Consider the following 21,629-nt stretch of genomic DNA (forward strand, 5'->3'; position numbering starts at 1 on the left):
TTTTACTTATTTATTTATTTATTTATTTAATTTCTGCCTAGTTAGTTAATGACTTTGAGAGGACATTGGTAGCTAATCAATTTCCAGTCTGGTAACTTTTTCTACTTAAAAGGATTATGCAAAAAAGGTTTTCAAAATAGTGTTCCTGGTTGTACACATTGGCTCATCAGAATGTCTTGAAAACACTGACTGTTTCAGTTTTCAGTTACATAACAATTAATTATTTAATTTTTGTATGTACTTTGGTTCAGATTTTTCTCTTGGCAATTTTGATGTATGTTTGAAATAATGGAGATGCTTTAATTCTTTGCTGGTTTAGTGGCTTAACTGAGCACAGGTCTTGGCCTATCCAATAGAGAGAAAAATAACGCACCTTTTATTTTTATTTATTTATTTATTTATTTATTTTCCTAAATAAAAGCTGAGATACCAATCAGAAAAGTCAATCAACTTCTTGGCAATGGGCTACATAATATTGTATAATCCTTACAATTTCTGGAATTATCTTTACCAACAAAACTTGCTGGGTCATGGGTGCTTTTCAAAGCAGCAGTGAAATATTGCAAAGTCCTCAGACAAGCTCTTGTAAAGTATTCACAGTTGTTTGTTTGTTATGAATGTGGTTGTTTGGTTGTTTCCATTGCAGTAATTGCAAAGGCCAGTGTCTCAAAGCCCAGAGAACTCCCTGGCTAGGTGAACGCCAGGTGTGGTTGTGTTTGTTGATTCTCACCCTGCATGCGTTCCGCTTCACTAGCCCACCCCAAACACGCTGTTATATTAAATTCTTCAGAAAGGTAGCGTTTCCATGTTTATTTGTTCATCCTTCAGGGGTGAAAGTGGCATACCTTTATTGTGAAACACTCTCCCTTATACCCCCAATGCACCTTTTTGAGGCAGGCTAAGTCCTATGGCTCCCAAGGCATAACTGCATGCCTCAGGGAGTGCTCCTGTAGCAGGGCTGAGGAAAAGGACAGCAAAAAATGAGGAATAAGAAGTTATGAAGAGTGGAAATGATGTCTTTGTTGCAGGTTCACAGTTCCCTGATAAGTATGTCAAAGGTTTCTTTTCATCTTCCTCCTTTAAATGAAATTAATTTGAAAGCATTCACTGGGGGAGGAATCCGCTTTGGGCATTTCACATTACATGCAGAATTTTTGCAGCTTTCTCCCGTATCATTCTCCTTCCAAGCACTTCGGAGGCGAGGCACGGCCGAGCACACCTGGCCGGGGGCGGGCGGTGTGAGGGGGGGCTCCCGGCCCGCAGCCTTGACGGGGGAGGCCGCGCTGGCGGCGGGGACCCCCGGGGAGGGGACGGGGGACGGGGACGGGAACAAGCCCCCGGTGTCTGAGCGCTGAGGGGGCCGGGGCTGCCATCGCGCTACGCCCCCTCCTCGCGTTCAGACGCTGCAGTTTTGCCCCGCGGAGGCCGCTGTAGCGCCGCGTTGCCCCGGCGACCGGCTCGGGGGGGCTGTCCCGGCCCGCTGCCGGCCCGGCCGGGGAAAGTTTCCCGTCGGGGGCCGGGCCCGGCGGGGCACCGGGCGCTGCCGCAGTGTGCGCGCTGAGGCCGGGCTCCGGGCGGGCGGCGGCGGCGGCGGGCGCGGCGCGGCCGCTCCTCGGGGGCGTTGCGCGGTGCCGGCCCTTCCTCCGCCAGCCGCCGGGGGAGCGGCGCCTCGCCGGAGGCTCTCGGCGGTGCGTGCACCCGATGGTCTTCTTCGCCAGGATGGATTTTAGCCAGGGCAATCTCTTTGGATACATAGAAGACCTGCAGGAGCTAACTATTATAGAGAGGCCGGTCCGCAGGAGTCTGAAGGTATCCGCGCCGAGGGGAACGGTGCTTTACGAGCCGCGTGAAATCGCCTCTGCTTGGGCTTGTGCCCGGCTGCCCGACCGGGCGGGCTGCTTGCACGGCACCCGGTGTTAAAGCCTGCTTGCCTTCCTCCTGGAATAAACAGCCTCGAATCCCATGCAGCAGGGACTTAGTGTTTGCAGCTTAACAGTCTTATTCTGGGGAAAAAAAAAATAGACTAACTTAAGTCTTGATATTAATTTACATGCGACTTGTTTATACTTCCCTTTCAGTGATTAATTGCGGTAGTGCCTGGCATGGAGCTGTACTTTCATTACCTCCCAGCTTTTCCCGGGGAACCATTTATTTGACTCAATTTGAAGCTGGAGATTTCAAGGATTAAATTTAAATTACTCTTGGAGCTGCCCCTGGATGTGGGGAGGAAGGGGTTGCTTTAAGGAGATTAAAATGAGGAAATAGTAAGGCATTGTAAACTTATAATCTCTGTTTCACGCTTGACAGACGCCAGAAGAAATAGAAAGACTGACAGTTGATGAAGAACTCAATGATATTGAAAGGGCTGTTTACCTACTCAGGTATTTAATAAAATGTTGCTGTCAAACATTACTGACCTTCATGATGATGTATAGTTTTGTTTTTTTTTAGTGTATTTACTCTTTGCTCCTTTTATTTTCTGTCTTGCAGTAGTAGTTTTTACTTTCTTCTACGTTGAATGTATAAACAAGATAAAAATAGGTACTGTATTTTTTTCTTTTACGTTGCATAAATAGGCTGCCTGTGTAGATGTACCAACGTTTCTGAGTTTCTAATATGGCCCTCACCAACAGAGTAGTACTTCATCTTCTTTTCCCCTGCAGCTGATTTTGCAAGATACCCTGAGTGTTAACATCAATAATGCCAATCGTTCGATGCCTTCGTATCTGCTCTAAGGCATGAGCAGTTACCACACACTGGTAGCAGAGCTATTTGAGCATACTTTATAAACCTGGGCTTTCTGAGGCGAATACAAAACTGATCTCTCAAGTTGTCTTTAGGAAATACTGTTGAAGGTACTATATTAATGCTTTCCTGCATTCTGGTTTTTCGTTTTTCCTCCTTGTTCTTTAAAATATTTATCTGCAGTTACTGGAATAACTTAAACATTGATAGTTAAAATACAGATCTCTTTCAACTATTGTGTAAATCATCTTTGAGAGTACAAGTATTCTGAAGGATTTTGATTTGCATATTCATTTTTAAACAATACCTAGTAATTGGAGAAACAGCTGCAGATTCCTCACAGTTTGCTTATTTTGCTATTTTAAGTGCTCTTCTAGTCTATTACTGTCCTCAGTGTTTGGAGTATGTATTCCCAGTGCCTTAATTTTCCCTTCTTGGGGTCTGTGCAATTATTTTTAGTTAAGCATTTTTTTGTCCACTAATACTACTGTAGAAAAAAAAAAAAAATATATATATATATATATATATATAATGCCAAACCTTATTAAATACTGGATTTAAAAACTTTTGCAAGTAGTACCTGTAATCAGAGTAGTCTGTTGACTCTAGGGAAATTCAAAAGAAACAGTTTGCATATGGTGCATATCGTTGGAAAGATGCACATCAATTTCATTTTTTACTTCACAGCAGGCAGCATGGTTGACTTCCCCCTAGCCCCATGGCAGCAAATTTCTTTGTTCTTTCTGCTCTTTTCTCAATTAAAGATCATGTTTCTAGCAATATGTCATTACTGGATCATTGCCTTGTTAAAGGGTAAAAGGTTCTACTCCACGTCTTTCATCTTACTAATTGCTTTTCAACCTGGCCTTGAACTTCTCTTGACATCTTCATCTGCTTTCTCTCTACTTGAACAGCTCTTCTGGAAACATAATATTAATTTCCTTGTGCTGAAGTTTTCATTTTTGCCTTTGCATAGTCTTTTATTCCTGAAAGGTAGCTTCATCTCTGCTTGGTAAGCTTTTTGTAAGGCAATCGCTTGCTGTGATTGTCCAGGTATGTTAATACACTAATCCAGTGGAAGCTTTTTGCTTTATATTGCCTTTCCTGCATCAAGTAGGGCATAATCAGAGTTGAAAAGCTGCGTGTAACACAAGTAGTATCCTTTATGTAATGCACAAAGGTATATATTTTTGGCTTGTCTGGTATTTTTTTCATCTATTATAATACAATATCTTTGCCTGTTCCTGTTTGACAGCAATGTCAGTCTGGTCTTTTCATGCCTCATTTTATCACACAGATGCATTATTTGCTTTCGTTCAGGTTGTCCCTTATGTGGGACTCTCCTTGATGTTATCCATAAAGCCGCTGCCATTTCTGAAAATCCCCCTGGAAAACTTCCTTTAGTGAGATTGAAATGAATTGTTAATGATTTATGTGTTGTGCTCCATTTGGAGAGGATGATGCCAAATCCATATACTTAACAAAACCCCAAAACAAACAAACAAAAATACCCTGCAAGAGCAATAATAGAAAGTAAATCTGTTACCTTCTTTATCTACAAGTAGCACTGAAATATTTAATGTTGTGGCACATTCGTATTTATGTTGTCACTTATTTATATAACTCTAATCTGCGAGTTGGGGATGTTTAATTTACTGAGGGGGATACCTTTAAAGCAGTGTTTCTTGTACAGCACAGTGGAGCTGAATAATAGAGTGAAGCCTTTGTATGATACAGCAAAGCTAATGCTTAGTAATTAATTCCTGTGGAAGTCCAAAAAGAGTATTCATGTTGTAATGGCTCTCATTCTAAACAGGAAAACAAAAACCAAAACAAAACAGCAACAACAACAAAACAGCCACTTTCTGTTCATTTGCTAGCCTCTTTTCCCTCCAAAACCCCCTCCCAACTTTTCCTTCCCACCCTGGAACTTGGATGCTCTGGGCTGCTTGTCTGCAGAGCTGTTTTACGTTTAGTAGAATCCCCATCCCCACCCCCCATTAGATATCTGCTTCTGAAACCTTACAATGGTAGTCTGAAAATAAATATGTTGACATCTGAGTTGGAGAGAACAGCACAGCCTTTTACTCTCTGAGGTTTTTAGTACCTGAATAATGTGTGTTTGTGTTTTTTTGACTGATTCTTGCTCTACTGTGTATGTGAGGAGGTGCTCGTTTCACAGCTCTCATATCAGTTTCATCAGTTTGTTCTTTTTGTCTCTTCTGTTACTTCTCATTTGACAGTGGTACTATGGATTGCTCCTTGGTTGGGCTTACCGTGTAGCAACAGAAACAGTTGTGCAAGCCAAAGGAACGGGTTCAGTAGCTCTCTTGGTGGCTGGAGTCACTTCAGTGTGACCTAAGCATGGGTGAACTGCAGCTTCAGACTGTTGTTACTCAGAGTACTCAATTTTAATTAGGTAACATTCTGCAGTGAGACTGATCAAGTTCTAACGTAATAAGAATGTCACTTGTTGTAATCTCAATTAACCTGAATTCTGGTTGAGGAACTTTAGACCAGGCTGTCAGATGTCTATGAACTTACCATTGAAATCAAATGGATTTGAGTGCCTATAGAGGGAGAGGCATCTAAATGCCAAGGAACTAGGTTTTAGAGCTTTAGCCTGAATGCTTGATGTTCTTCTGGGTTACACCAGAGTTGTATTCTGAATGTGTTTTCAACATTGCTGTCCCTACAGAAGAGCCAAGAGAGTAGAACAGCCATGTTTATCTCATCCATGTCAGCGTCAAGACTGCTGGCTTATCATAGAAAAACATCAGCAGATCAAGACAAGCTGCTAGACTTTGCACTGAAGCAACTGAATGCTGTGCATTGCGCTGACTCTTTGGGGCATCGTGACCTGTGCCAGGAGAGTGACAATAAGCAGCTCAGGGACATCAATTTTTATTCATGCTGTGAACCTTTGCCTGTAGTTTCCATGCTTGCTGATGTTTAGTGTCAGCACTTACTCTCAGTTGTCTTACTGTAACTTACCCTTTTATGGCATAAAGCCAATAGATAAGTATGTATTGTTTGTCTGATGTGAATTTAGTTTGGATTCAGGGATATTTACTAGCATGCACACTGTATAGTGGTTTGTTTTCTGAAGGCTTTTCTGATAGCTTTCCCTAGGGGGTTTTGCATTGTTGTGTGTATTGTATTATTTTGTATTCAGCTACTTTTTGTTTATTTGTGCCTGCTTAGTGTTAAAGCTTACAGGCCTTGACATTTCTGTCACACTCAAAATAACAGGGTAATAATGAGTTATCAAGGTGGAAGACTGAATTATTCACCCTTTTGGGAACATACTGTACTTTGGTTTTGGAGTAAATCTATCTCCCAGTTCAGAAAACAACACAGTCCCCCTCCAAAACCTTTAACACAGTTTTTGACAATAGAATAGATACTTTATCTAGATTGGAAAGAATTCAATGCTTATAAACCTACTGCTTTTCTATTAAAAAAAAAAAAAAAAAGAAAAAGTTGTACTTTATTGTGGCCATCTTTGGTTAGCTAGAGTATTCTTAAATTCTAAAAGTCTCTTTACATCTTATATGTTGTTAACTGTGAGCATCAAAACAACTAGCTACTAATTTAGAGACTTTTTTTTAATTATTTTTTTCCTTTAGTTTGTAGTCTTCATGGTATTAGTTTCTGAAGTTTTATTTTCTCTGTAGGGGTAAGCAACTCGGCTTTTGAATTCAGTTAAAGCTTCCCTTTAAATATAACTCTAGTAGTTGATTTTCAAAAGTGAGCATTGTTTAATATAACAGATTATACAGCTTCAGAATTTATGGTCCTGTTGCCTAGATAGTGTACTGAAGGATCCAACTGTCATCTTAAGCGTGTTGGAAAATAATTCTTCCAACTATACCTGCAAACTGTATTCTTCAGTCTTTATTGAATTATTTCCAGGGTAATAATGTCTTGTTTTTAATTACAATTTATATTATATAGAAGTTTCACTCTCGATTCACTTAGTTGGATGGATAAATTAATTGCATGACCTTGACTCTGTTATGCAAATAAATTCATGTATATGCAGTAGATATTTTTGCTTCCTTTAAGTGAAAAGTGTAGATGTATTCTTCTGAAACAATGTTAAGTCACATGCTTTTATTAAAATTTAGATTTGTGCAAATACTTCTGTTGATCACACTTGCTGATTTGAAACTACAGCTAAGGAAGCAGCTGGAAATGTACAAAGTATAGGTTAGTAATGTGTTCAGAGAAACCCCAAAAACGATCAAACAAAAACAAACAAAAGAGAAAAATGTTTCATTTTTCTTGCGTCTTTCAGGCTGCAGTCAATGCAGGAAGATGTTATTGCCAATTGTTTCCCTGTTCTAGCCCTTGTTCTCCCTCACAAGCACATTAGGGAATTTACCTGAGCCAAACCGTGAAAGTAATGGTTAGCTTTAAAACAGATCACTTCAGTCATCCAGTACTTTGTGCACCAGAAAAAAAGACACAAGAGAAGTGGGGAGCAGAATGGGAGTAAGGCTCTACAGCAGATGAAATGTCTTTGAGACTTAGCAGTAGATTTGGTTGGTTTATGGTATTAATGAAGGTAAAGTTTCATGATATAGTTTCATGGTGAAGTTAAGCTGGATGAAGCTCTTGCCATATCAGGAGGAGTGGTTCTTCTTTCTTCTCCTTGTGTTTGTGATGCAAAAAAAGCATGTTTGTGATGCTTTTTGTTTGCCAGCTCTCTTGCAACTGCAGCCATGCAGTCTCAGTTCAATTAGGGAACTGATGGTAATTTTAACACTTCTCAGATACTCACTTCCAATAAAATGAGCAACTGCATGACTGCTCATGCTATTTTAAGTGGGAGCTTGAGTGGAGAGGGGGTCAAACCTGGTAGACTGTTCTCCCCTCAATAGTAGAACAGATTTAGATCAGGTGACACTAATCTTGAATCTACACTCAGAGTCTTTAAGTACCAATTGAAATGGTTGGAGAGTGTAAGGTATCAGCTATAGTGTATTTAATGAGCCCTTTGACATTAAATGGACTTCTGGAAGTCTGCATGAGAGCTGTGATGTGTCAGGGCAGTGGTAGCTCTTCCTTATTGCATTGATGAACTCTCCTTTGGAGGTGTTAATTAAGTCTGTTTCAGATCATCTTCAGGTGTGAGATAATAATGAGAAACTGGGTAGCTGTGTGGTTGCCCCTTTTCATAGTATAAACAGTTGAAAGAACTGTGTGTTGTTTTTCTAATATGTAAAACCTGTTCTATTGACTTCAGAGAACCTTGTCATGCTCTCCTAGAAAAGATCTACATAGGAATATCCAGCCAAGTATTTACAATTTTTGTTGTTTCTACATGATAAATCCCATACAACAGGGTTAGCATACTGCCCAGCAGGATACTGAGTTTGTTTTCCTTTTGTTTAGATGAACACTGTCACTTAATAAATAACTTCTTAACAGCTGCACAGCTCATTTTGAGATGGCACATAATTAATGTGCAAGCACAATAATTCTCCTTTGTATCACCTTCCTTAGAAAGCTCCAACTGTTCATAACAACATTGTGTACTTGTAAGGAGCTTTTATCCTCATGGTTGCTCAATATTACTAATTTATTTTTGTATCCATTGCCTGATTTGGCACCAGATGATAGCATTGTGTTAGTTTTTCAGGAACTGAAGGTGCATCCAATGGAAACTGCAAGAGATGGTAAAATACAGTGCTGGAATACACGAAGTATAGAGCCCTGAAAGATTAGGTCATTTATGGTAAGCTTGAGAACGCTGTCACAAGACGGTGCCCCTTAATATAGTGACTGCAGTATGCCAGTGGCTTCTTCTATTGTCTTGAGGTCTACTTAACTCTAGGCATTGGGAGCCCTTCACACATCATGATGTGATGGTTTCATGGCCCTCTACTCTGACTCAAATTCAGTTTCTGCTGACAGGTAGAAGCAGCAGAGAATAGTAGTCCAGCTACTCTTCCCCCAAAACCTGTAGTAGATGCTTGAGTTACGAGAGAGTCAGGATAGTAGCATACACTGTTAGTGACAGGGATTTGACAAACGCTTGTCATTTGTGTGAGTACTTTAAGACTCTTCTGAATAGTGATTCTCAGTGCTGATACACAACTTCACATATTTTTGCATTCAGAGCTCTTTGACATACTCTATTTTCCACAAACTAAGGCAGGTAACACTCCATTATGTCTTGGTTCACATTTTCACTCTTTGTAAAGGTAAGGTTGTTTTACTGAGGTGAAAATCAGATTATAATTTAAGGACTTCAGGAACTAGGACTGCAAGCTTGGGTCTGTGTATGCCTGAGTTGATGTGCTATGACAGGAATAATTTGCAATGTGACAAGAAATCGTTCTGTAAAGACTTAAAATTAATCCTTGTTGTCTGGGGTATACTTGTAGAACAGTTTTATTTAGCTAATTTTAGGGTAACTTTAGCAATGTTTTTGCCTTTGTTCCACCAGCTGGTGGTCTCAATGCCAACACGGTGGTAAGGTTATACTGCCTGTCAAACTTCAGTCTGAAGCTTTGTGTTACACAAGAGAAACCAGAATTCATCACTTAAGCAGAGACTTCTACAGCAGGTAAGCATGATGGGAATGTAGATGGTTCTTGAGATGAAGAAATTCAAAGAGTTCTCACCTCCTTTGTTGACTTAGAAGGTCTAGTGCTTTGGGAAGGGACATCTTGTTTAATCTTCCCGAGGCAGCTTTTTGTATGAGAAAAGTTCTCTTTAGGTCTTGAAGATGAACTGAAAAGGAAAATGGAAGCAATTTCTACAGTGAGGATTTCTAATGGCAAAGTCTGAAAAAAACAACATATTATGGCTGAAGAACCAACTGTTTGAATTATACACAATTATAGGATTATATGCCGTAAAAAGAAAGTAGCTTCAGATTCTGAAACTGAATAGCTCTGGGTTGGAAAACTGATGCTGTAAGTGGTATCTCTAGACAAAGACAGAGTTTTAGCCTCAGGGAAAGCTTTTTAAAGATAGGCTAGTGGTTCAGAAGTAGCAAGAATCTTTTCATTTGAACATGGCGGTGATATGATTTGAGAATTAACAGCATTGGCATCCTTAGGCTTCAATTTCCCTTCCCCTGTATAATTATTGTCCTAGATCAGTCTGTGCACAGGTCTGACCGGTTTGAACAATAACATTAGCTTCTGCTGTCTGTGATATAAGAGTTCCCTAAATCCTGTGCCTCAATCTGTTAAAACTAATTTTACATGGATATCACAGTCCCTGCAGTTCTTGATGTTGCTACTCTTTCCATGAATAACCTTGCTGGTCTCATGGAGGCACTTCTTGAAAAGTCTTTCCCACTGAATGCGAACTCCCTATAGCTATCAGATGAACACCACTGTCTATGGAAGAAAAATGGCTTTCTGCTTTATGAGTCATAATAAACCAGAATGAGAAAAAAGACAAAAGACTTGGAAACTTCTCATAGATCTCTTAGATACATCTGTCTGAGGCAAGCCTTATTGCCCCTGGCTGAGACTTTTATACAAGCAGGGAAAGGTACCAGATATTTCATATTCACATTATTATCTTAATGGACTGTTGATGATGCAGGTTTTTTTTTTTTAATTTAAATTCTATACTTTTAGTTTCTTTTGTGTTGAACTCAATGTTTCTGCTTGTTTCTTTTTGTGAAGCATTGCCCTAGGAAGGGTTAATGTTGAGGAATACAGGCATCAGGCTCTGGATATAATCGCCTGTATCTTGATAGCAGATGTTTTGGGAGCAGGTTTCTTTATTCCACGCTGTCGCATGGCTGTGGGTTCTGCAAATGTGTACTACTCTAATGTGCAGATTAGCTGAGTCACTCCTTGTCAGCCGTGTCAATTCACAGCAGGGCTGAGTGCAATTGCTGTGCTTTCTTGAACTTGTTAACTACTGTTGAAAATATCTTGCCCATCTACCCCGTATGTACTAATGGATTTTTAGATACCTACCACTTTCCTAACACATTCTATGGAGAGAGCATATTTCTTAGTCACTGTATAATTTCAAAATCACACACCCTTTGCGTAGAGAAACATGCTGCAGAGTGATTTCAGTCCCCGTGTATCTCTGTAATGTCTGCTTTACTGTTCTTCCACTGTTCTTAAGTTTACTATAGCAGAACAAATTTGGATTGAGGCTGTATGGCAGCAGGGATAAATTAACTGATATGAATGCATTTACATCATTCTAAGTGTGTATGAATCCAAGGTGAGGGCAGTAACCAGGGGTATTGCTGTTGTTGACTCTGTTTACTTAGAGTAGCTAGAAAAGTATCTGTAGCAATTCTAGACATGCTTTTGTAAGTTTATATAAATAAAGGTGCCCAGCATCAATGAGTCAAAATAGAGTGTAATGAAGAAAGACTGCAGCCTCAAAGAGTATAATCTTACATTCTTGCTAATGTGGAGGAAAGTAATTTATCCATCCTTCTTGTCCTCATCCATTTTCCAGTAATTGTCTAGTTTAAGAGAATTCTTCTGGCTTTGCAAGTGGATCAATACAATTTTACCTACAGCAATTTTCTGTAGATTTTTAAGGTTAAATCTTCCACTTAATTTCAAACATAATACGTAGTGCTGTTTGGTTTTCAGTGGGTTTTACATCAGAATGATGTAATTTGTTTTTATTTCTTAAACATCAATGCGCTCTAACTTTGAATTAAATTGGGAAAGTTGCCACAGGGTTTTCTGTGGCGGTCCAGGGGCACGGGAAGGGTATGAGCAGAAATTCTTGGAGTATTTTTCTCAGGACAATAGTTTTATGTACAGATTCATAAATTATATCCCAAATAAAAAAGTATTGAGTCTACATTTTTTAAGTAAAAACAGTGAGTTAATTTTGGCAGGTGTCAATTATCTTCTACCATCAATACCTGCTCCACCCTGCCAGCACCCCCAGACATTGTTGGTGGTGAACAGTGGAGGAAACAGACACTGGAGCAGTTTACGCTCATTTGAAAGCAGCTCTTCAAAGTTGCCTGTGTAGCTCCAACTCGATTCTCTTTACCAGTTGGAGAAGAGCAGGAAGTTGGATTCCAGCTGGGTTGAAGCACTGTGATAACTCAACTCATATAAGCAGAGCTGCACAGTAGGAGTGTTGTTGTGCTCAGCAATACCATTATGTTCTGCTTGCGAGGTTAGGTCTGCACAATGGGGTCTACGCTGTGCTTGTACTGAATGAAAAGTGCAGCTGACCAGCGTGTAGCGTGACTTTCTCAGGCAATATGCGCTCTTCTTCTGGAATTGCTTGGTAATGTCTATGGCTCAGTTTCCTTGAATGTCAAACGGGGATGAAACTAGTCAAATTTAAGACATTGACATCCTTAATAGTTTAGTGTTTTTAAATTAAGCTAGTCAAGGGACCGTAAATACATACTTTAAAAATGCTAACCATGTTTTCCCTGTGAATATGAATTGATTGTATTGTCTCTGACAGAATAAGCATATGTAGAAGAGAAATTTGAAGGCTTCTGCTTTAATATGCATGTTTACATGGTAATATTACTTACATTATTGTGCAGGTCTGAAGATAAAAATGCTGGCTTTGAAGGGAGAAACAGAAAAGATGCCATTTTCACTGCTGAAATTGTAACAGAGCTTTCTGAGGAGGAGGATTTATGTCCATATTAAATAGCAAAACATGAGTCATTGCCTCATTGCTGTTTGCACCAAAATGCTTCTGTTACAAACAGTTAATCTCCCTTAAGTAATTTCATTTAAAAGCTCAAGATTAGAGTACCTATTTTTCTGCCATTTTGGGAGCAAGACACGTAGAATACATTCTTCAGGTCAAGATTTATTTCTACTCTTGCCTTTTAAAATTGCAAAACACTAAATCAGTGGAAAAGAAAGCGATGACTACAAATTAACCTACTTCTTTAGTACAGGGTTTAACCCAAGAGTATGTCTATTTCGTCTTACTTTTAGTCACCATGGAAGACCAACTGCAGGTGCATTTTAAGTGTTGCTTCTATATTCTGAACCTTGCATGCCTGTTATATTATGTGCAAATAAAATATTTGCACCATGAGTTTGTTATAAATGATTAGATGCATACTGGTATGGAAAAATCAGCTATTAAGAGTAGACAAATCTGCTTTCACTTTGATCACTTGAACTGTCCCGCCTATTTTAAAGCAATGTTAAAGAGTACTTAGATCAATAAAATTGATATCAAAATCTGTGAATCTTATTTATTGCTAATTCTGAAGACTTTAAGTACTTACTTACGTAGTACTTCATCTTATTTTCTGATTAAATAAGGATGCCTTTTAATGAAGGACACAAATACTAAGTATTTTTATGTTCTGTTGCTCCCACTTTTTGAGTCCAACATGCAGAAAACTGATTATTACCCCTCCTCATTATTACTTCCCTTGCAAGTGCGTACATCTTATTTTTCCTTTTCTTTGCCATCATCCCTATGATTGAAGGCTTGCCTTAAACTCATTGTTTCCAGGAGACTACATACAGAATACCAGTTGAGATGGCCTTAGTGACACCAATAAAGAGCGCATGGGTCCTGTCATACAGGGGTTTCGAGTTTTGAACACACTGAAATGACATTGAAATTCTAAGCCCTGTGTGCAGTTTTTTAAGTTAAATTCCACCTGCAGATAGCCATCTGCAAGTAGACCATATCAGATACCTAATCAAAGTATTATTCATGGAAGAATAATGCATGGCTTTAACACCCCACAATGAGTTTGGACTAAGGGTCTACTGACCTACACCTTTGAGTGATCTGTCAATATTGTTATGTTTCTGCTAAAAACCAAACCAACCAACCAAACAAACAAACAAAAGGGAAACAAGAACATATTGAACAGGGGAAAAAAAGCAATGTTGTATCAGTGGTTGCCTTTTCCTGTAACTTTTCTTTTTCCATGTTACTTTTATTTCCATCAAGGGGTATTGATACTAACATAGTAAACAGACAATCCAAGTATTCTGGTGGTTAAAACTGATACCCTGTGAAGGAGCTATGCAGCTGAGTGTATTTGAGATGCATTCAAAAGAAAGAGAGATTCTTTTCTTCCAGAGATGATTCTGTACTAATTTTAGTAAATGTGGGTGGAATTACTGGAAAATGCTTTATTTATTCTTTCCATTGCAGAATGTCAAACTCTTTTTGGGATAATTGTACCATTAGAAATAATTTAAAATATGAATATGTGAGGGGAAAAAATAGTCTAACAAGAGGCTGTTTAAGATCATTGTAGTGATTTTGGAGGTAGGGAACATTATTAAGACAGGCCTGGGGTTATAATTACCTAAACCTAGTTGGGTAGGCAGGAGGATTCTCATGTTTTGCTCTTAATGGGAATGTAAATACAGATGAATTATCTGTATATATAATATGTATTTTTATTTACTGTTTGAAATTATTTTGCCAGAGAGGTGGATATCTGCCAGACTTGTCATCGCTTCAATTTGCTCGTTCTGCTCACTGTGTTATCTGGTTTGATTATCTGTCCGGTCCAAACTGTATGCTGTTAATGGAAGAAATCTTGTATATTTCTGAGGGACGTGACTCTGACTCTTCGTTTTAATTAAGAAGATGATTTTCACCCTGCTTTCCAAAGTGAACATGAATCAAGTAAAGCACTTTTTTGGTTTGACTGGATGTGAATCAGCAACAGCTTGAAATTGAAGTAATTTTTAGTTATTTGCATGTTTCTCTCAGAAAGCTGCCTTTGATCTGTGTCAATTTCTGATGGTTGAGAGAGCAACACTACGGGAAGCTGTATGACTCTTATGACTTTGTACTGCTGATGCATGTAACTGTTTCAGCCTGATGTAGGTGTCCATTACTTTTTGAAAACATCTGAATAATGAACAGAGGTAGAACAAGCAGGGCTTACCAATTCCAAGCTGTCCAAAAGGTACCTTATATGAGAGTTCATGGGTTTGTGTTTGTTTTCTAATTTTTTTTTTTTTTTTGAGTCTCCAGGTCCTTTGAGTATGACAGCAATAATTTAATAAAAAATTAGTGTTATTGGTTTGATGTCGTTCTGAGTTCACACTGTACTGGGTCTGACCACCACACACACTCAGATTTCTTTGTTTGGGAAGAAAAAGAACTACTTCTGTAGATAAAGTTTTGAAAGAGTTTCTAAGTTTTCAGATGCATTTTTCAGTGCTCAGAATTTTTCTTCCATATTTTTCAAATTGAAACAAGAGTTCAGTTTATATTATTATATCTACCTACAGTATCTCTGTATGTTGTACAGATAGACATGTAGATATATTTCTCTTGCATATACGTGAAAATCTATGAGTAATAGCTTCAAACCCTTGGGGTCAGTCTGTCTGTACCCTTTTTTTTTGTTTTTATTTGTTGCTTTTCATTCATTCATTGACTTTTCCTGTACTCAGCATTTCTTAAAATGTCTCTATTGGTCTCTTTTCTATTTCCTTTTGGTTCATTCTTCTGTGTCATTTTGGAAATGGACAGTCAAGTCAGTCAGTAATAAGTGTGCTTTATGTACAATTTGTCTAAGTGACAATGATTGCTGTAGCAGCTTAGTTTGTTATTCTGGATCTTATGAACCTATTTTAAAAAGTTTGAAATTTTTTTTGTAAGTTGGCTCAAAATTTGTACTTGTATTTAAGCCTTAGAACATCATGGTTATTTTAGGCTTTTTCCATGGAATATCCAGAGTTGGAAAAGACACACAAAGATCATTGAGTCCAGCTTCTGGCTCCACACAGGACCACCCTGAAAATCCAACCTTATGTCTGAGAGCGTCGTCCAAATGCTTCTTGAACTCCGGCAGGCTCAGTGCCATGACCACTGCCTTTAGGAACCTGTTCCAGCGCCCAACCACCTTCTCAGAGTTACCATTGTTTTTACCTTAAAACAATCTCTTTTACATAAAAAGCTTTTTTAATGAAGCAATGCAGATATAGACAAACAGACCAGTAACATTTGCTTTTCTAACCTGCGATGAGCATAATGGTATACCTGCATAATGGTTTGCTGATGAAATTAGTATAGCACAATTAGTTTTTAAATAAATGTTTGGAGAGACTCATTGCAAGGGATAAGGTGAAAGGGAGTGATATCTTCTGTTAGATCAATCAGTATATCTTGAAAAAATAGAGAACTCTTTTTTAGAACTGCAAGTCCATTTTCTAAAGGAGAGGTTGAAATGTTCTTGATCTAGAAGAGTATCTTTATATTTAAATATTTATGACAAGATCCTCATCAGCTTCCACAAGTGTTAGATTAGGGATGCTATGAAAAAAACAATGTAGAAGTGATAAAAGATGGAATATGTTATGCTCAGCAAGGATGAGTATGCATGATAAACAGACACACAGATAAGTAATAAAGCTTTTGGGACTGTTGTGTATAATGGCCCTCAAGTAAATGATTCATAAGCTGAAGACTATGTAGACTTTAGTACTTGCTGGGTCATTTGAGGTGTTTGTCCCTTTCATACCACAAACAGCTGTCTCTGTGGATGAAATAGTGATACAACAAATAAGGTTGGAGAATGAAAAGACATCCCGTGCCTAAATTAGACTATAAGATAAATTTAGGTCAGCAGAAATAATTTACCTTTAGAAGGGTAAAATACTTTGGTTACCATGTGTAATTTTTTCCCCTCACTTCCTGTGCAGAAGGATTACAGACCTTGCACTTTTTCAGGGGAGTCCATATATCATATAGTACGTAGTGTGGAATGGCAATTCTTGCTGAAAGTGGAAATTGTAAATTATGAGTCAGTGGATGAGGACTGGGCAGAGGGAAGAATAGTATCAACTACTAGCTCATTTTTATTACATCATCCAGGGACTGCAGATTGCATTATCTTGATCTTGGAGTGAAGAGGCTGGTTTTATTTTTCAAATTTAGACTCAAAATAAAAACCACCAAGGTGGATGTTCTACCCAGAGACCATACGCAATGCAATATGTGTTACGAGTCACCTAAGGAGGAGGAAATCACCTTTTAGGAGATAGTAATATTGATAATAGGCTAATATTTGGTACAGAAAACATGTTCTTTTGAGGTACTGCTTATATTCCTGAAACTTTTCTTAAAGTTCAAAGCAGAAAAGCTTAATGTATCCTCACTGTGAATTTAGACACTGATTACTAAAAGCTGGTAATATTAGGAAGAGTGAAGTTGTTGTAACATTATAGTACATTTTTATTGGCTTAGGAAGAGAAAAGACTGTATGAATTATAAATCCTTTATTTCTATGACAATTATTCAGCAAACAAACTTCAGCTGACTAAACTGATTCTGGTAAACAGGGTTTGTATGAATACAAAAGTACTGTGGAGCTAAATAGGGGATTTCTGTTCTTATTTTAATTGCTCGAGAAGTTTCATATGTAGTGGTGTATGTTCAGGTGATGTATGAAGATCAGATTCAGATATGCTTTAAAATGACCAAGGGTACATAGTTCTGAAGTAGAAGATAATGAAAAAGTGGTTTTGAAAAATGTGATTTTTAATAGAAAACTCTTAAGAATACCAGCTATAAGGAGATGGTCATACTGCGATATTATCAGGACTTCCGAATTCATTTAAAATGAGTATTAATCAGGTGCTACATTTTTGGATTAATCTTGTTTTCAGCGAAGTTATAGAAGCCTGAAAATGCAAGCTTTTTTCTGTTTGACCTGGCAAGGCTGGTAATGGGACAGGACAGTTGATGGGAAAAGCTGCTCGGTGCTACTTTGGTCAGTTCAGCCTTGGGCTTAGTTACAGCCTGGTTTATATCCCTACTCTAGAATATTACATAGTAGCCTAAATTTCATGTATATTGAAGGATGGGGTACACAAATGTTACCAGGTATAATTACACACAGAAAAAGGCCATTGGCTTTTAGGACAACTTAAATTAGTTTTGAGGTTGTTACGTGCTGTACCCAGCTAACTGTGACCCTGAAAAGTTGTTCTGAGAGAGAAAAAAGTGCAACATGTGGCTTAGGAGCCTCAGTATTGTATTATAATACATAAGATACATAATAAACATATAAAATTGTTAATATGATACATAGATTTGGAATTAAGTATGTAGGAATGAGCAATGCTTTTCTTTTCTTACATGAGGGTTTTTTTTGAAAAGGAAGCGTCTATTCTTAAACCTGTATTGTGTCAGAAATGTAAGCAATTTGATAAATCTGATAACTGTCTTTAAAAAAGGTATCCCAAATATCTTTATAGTTTTGAGTGATAAGTGCTTTTATTTTGATTCTGGATACTCTTATTTGTCACTTGCAGCATGGTAGAGGATAATGTACAAACAATTTTGCAGCACTTATGTTGTCTATAAAATCTCCTTTGCAATTTTTATATATATATATATATATATATATATATATATGTAAGTTCAAAACTGTTAATATTTCTACAACTTGTGCTTCTAAATCTTTATTCAACCATAGCTCTGAAAGAAAGTTATTTTAATAAAATGACAGATCCTTCTGTGGAACTGGGTCTGTTTATTATATGCTTAACACAATATATGTCAAATAGATGTTTAGGCACTCATAATTTATGCTTACAGAGGTATGCTTGAAATGTGAGTGTAGATAACATGAATTTAAAAGAAAATTACTGCATTTCACGTATGTTTTACACCAGTGTTAAGAAAGGATTACACAAAATACCAGAGTATATGAGCATTCTTCTTGAAATAAAATATTTTTTTAATATTTTTGATTTCAGGACACTTTTCTACTTTCTAAACCCCTGAAACTTAACAATCAAAGACAAAATTTTAAAATAAAAAACTTGTAGAAGCATTAGTTTTTAGTTAGCAAGAGTAGTCCTTAATTAAGGACTTAGTTAAGTCTGTCTCTCCCCTTCTGCATAGGAAAGACTGCTGTATAAAAATCTTCACAATACAAGTAGGGAAGATTCTCTAAGTATATCTCATGGTCCAGGCACCTTTATGTTACTGATGAATATTTATCTGGATATCTAGAGTGCCTTGGTAACCATTATATTCAGCAGGATAAAAGAAATTGTGGAAGAAGAAGTGATATTGAATAACTCTGAAATGGGCTAGATCCTGTAAGTAGAAATTTTGTAGAAGTGATCCATATCAAATCTAAGAAAAACTGAAATTTCTAGGTAGCTGAAGTCTGCAGGTGAATTAAGGTGCTAGATTTGTACTTTCACGGTCCACCAAAGTATATACGTTTTGTGAAAACTAAGAATAAAATTTTGAAGATTGTTCTCATGTTATGCTAATGCCTCACTCATTGAAGTTGGCAAACTTTTTTATTTTCAACAAATGCAGGCACACAAAACATTTAGGAATCTTGAAATGAAAATAATATCACTTGTGGGGTGATGGGTTAGCACTTCAATCCCATGCATCAGAACTTCTAGGTTTGTAAAAGTAAATTATGCAAAATACAGACTTCGGTAGTTGATTCAATGATGACTATTTAGCAAATCATTTTTGTTGAATGATACAGTTAGCTACAGCACTACACAGAAGTCAGTTCATAAAGACAGTGCTTTACTTTGAGCGTGGGTAAACTAATATTGTACCTCAGTCTTCCCTGCAGTGCTGCGTTCTGCTCGTGTCATTGTGTTTTGCAGGCTAGAGCCAACAAAGAAGAAAAAACGAAAGATTTACATCTATCTTCTCTTTTTGAAACTCCTTTGTGGTAACATTCCTCTGGGGAACATTCAGTGGCTAATCTTTGTTCATGCTGTAGAAGAAGCTGTACTCTTTCATTTTCTTTCAAGATACAAACGTTCCTAATTGAGTACCTACAGACCTTTATTTTTTCTATTATTTTGCAGAATGTTTTTTTAAAATTAAACGCAAATTGTACCTTTTAAGCCTTTATTGTAAATACTTATTTGAAATATAAGAAATGTAATCGTCTACCCTGAGCTTGCCTAAGAGTTTGTAAATTTGGAAACACCTGTCCTGAATATAATCATAGAATCACAGGCCCTACCGATGTGGTTGGAAGGGACCTGTGGAGATCATCTAGTACACCTCCCTGCTCAAAGCTGGGTCAATTAGAACAATATATTTACTGCTTTGTTGTGTACTTGGGATTTTGAGCGTATCTAAGAATAGTGATTCCACTGTATGTTCTGGCACCCTGTTCGAATGTTTGAGCGCTCTGATTTTTAATTTATATATTTTTTAAGGCTTAAGTGTAATGTCCTATATTTCAGTTTGTGCCCATCGCCTCTTATTCCATCACTGGGCCCCACTGAGAAGAACCTACTTCCATCTCCTTTACTCCCTCACTTCAGACATGTATAAATGTTAAATAAGACCCAAAGCTTTCTCAACTGGAGATTAAAAATCCCTGCTAAGTTTCTCAGATATTAGATGCTGTAATCTCTTAATCATTTTATGGGGCCTTCACTGTACTAGCTCCAGTCTGTCTATGAGTTTCTTTTGAAAAGAGAGGAATTAGCACTTCCCTTGACTTGATGGCGATGCTCTTCCTAATGCAGCCCAGGTTGCTGTTGGCTTGCTTTGCCACAAATGTGTATTGCTGGCTCCTGGTCAACTCATCATCCATTGTCGGAAGAGGACATGTGAGTCTCAAGCTATGTTCCAGCCGATGGACCCCAGCCTGTACTGGTGCATGGGGTTATCCCACATAGCTGCAGGACTTGCATTTCCCGTTGCAGAACTTTGTAAGATCCTGTTGGTCCATTTCTGCAGCACGTTGAAGTAGCACAGCCATCTGGTGTGCCACCCGCTACTGGTTTTGTGTCATATACATATTGCCTGAGAGTGCACACAGTTGCATCATCCAGGTCATTATGGAAGATGTTGAATGGTTTTGGCCTTGGTGTGGACCCCTGAGGTAACCCACCAGTGGCTGGCTTCCAGCTGGCTGCCATGCCACTGAGCACAACCATTTACACTTGATAATTCATGCAGTTTTCAGTCCGCATCACTTTCCATTTATTTCACTTGTACTTCCATCGTTTTATCTGTGAACTGATTATGGGATCTGGTTTCAAAAGCTTTGCTAAAATAAGATAGCATCCAGGTCAGTCATCTCATTTTAGAAGGCTTCCAGGCTGGTCAGGCTTCATTTCCCCATCACAAATCCATGCTGACTACTCCCAGTCACCTTTTTTTTTTTTTTCCTTCATATGCTGGTAAATAGATCTGTAGGAAGATTTGCTCCAATATCAAGGCAGTCTCATGTCTTATGAGGGTAGAAAAAGACAAGCAAAAGTGATCACAGGAGCTGGAGGATGAGGCCTAGTGCTGCCTTTACTCTTGAGAAGTATCATGTCTGTAACGAACCTCATGGTTAGAGGAGCTCTGGTACCGGCAGCTTGCAGCGAGCAGCTGGCGTTGCAGAGATGGTGAGAATTAGGACAAAAGCATTTGGGTGGCAGAGCTTTTTTCCTCCTGGGTTGAGGATTCCCAGCATCATAAAATCACTGGGATCTCATCTAGGATGAACTCAGAAGATGAGTCCTGAAGTTTTATCTTTAAATTATATGTATGGATGTTGCTTGCACAAAAGAGATGGAGCTAAATTGCATCTAAGTATAGGTCTCTGTTGGAGTTCTATACTTAGCACTGTTAATAAAGGAATAGCACCTTCAGAGCATTAAGCATACTGTGACTGAAGAGAATAACTATTTAGTATTTATTTTCATGGATTTACTAGCACAAAAACGTCTTAATCTGAGTGTTTAGCAATAATTTGCTTTAATCCTGAGGGCTTTAATATTTAAAAGGAAAGGGAATCTATGGTGCAGCCTCTTTGGTGGAAATAGAAGAAAAATCTGCAGTTGGAAAATTACAGGCTGTGTAGGTGTTGAAATGCCTCCTGCTTCACATTCTTAATTGGCAGCAATCCAGATACTAAGCATTTCGGCTTTAAAGGGGAACACTGCCCTTTTCTA

General features: G+C 38.2%; 1 protein-coding gene across 5 annotated transcripts in view; it reads left to right on the forward strand.

Annotated features, from left to right (window-relative positions):
* The first annotated feature begins 1,534 nt into the window (after nucleotides 1-1,534).
* The window catches only part of PPP4R4 (protein phosphatase 4 regulatory subunit 4), an 80,496-nt gene continuing 60,401 nt past the window's right edge, over nucleotides 1,535-21,629 (forward strand). For 2 of the 5 annotated variants that reach the window (XM_084520657.1, XM_084520658.1), the window contains exons 1-2: nucleotides 1,535-1,809; nucleotides 2,308-2,381. In XM_084520657.1, the coding sequence (XP_084376783.1) occupies nucleotides 1,702-1,809; nucleotides 2,308-2,381 (182 nt within the window). In that variant the 5' untranslated portion in view covers nucleotides 1,535-1,701. The remainder of the gene's footprint in view (nucleotides 1,810-2,307; nucleotides 2,382-21,629) is intronic. The other 3 variants (XR_014693449.1, XM_084520656.1, XM_084520659.1) reach the window with 2 other exon arrangements.

Source organism: Aythya ferina, assembly GCF_964211825.1.
Source record: "Aythya ferina genome assembly, chromosome: 5".
NCBI lineage: Eukaryota > Metazoa > Chordata > Aves > Anseriformes > Anatidae > Aythya > Aythya ferina.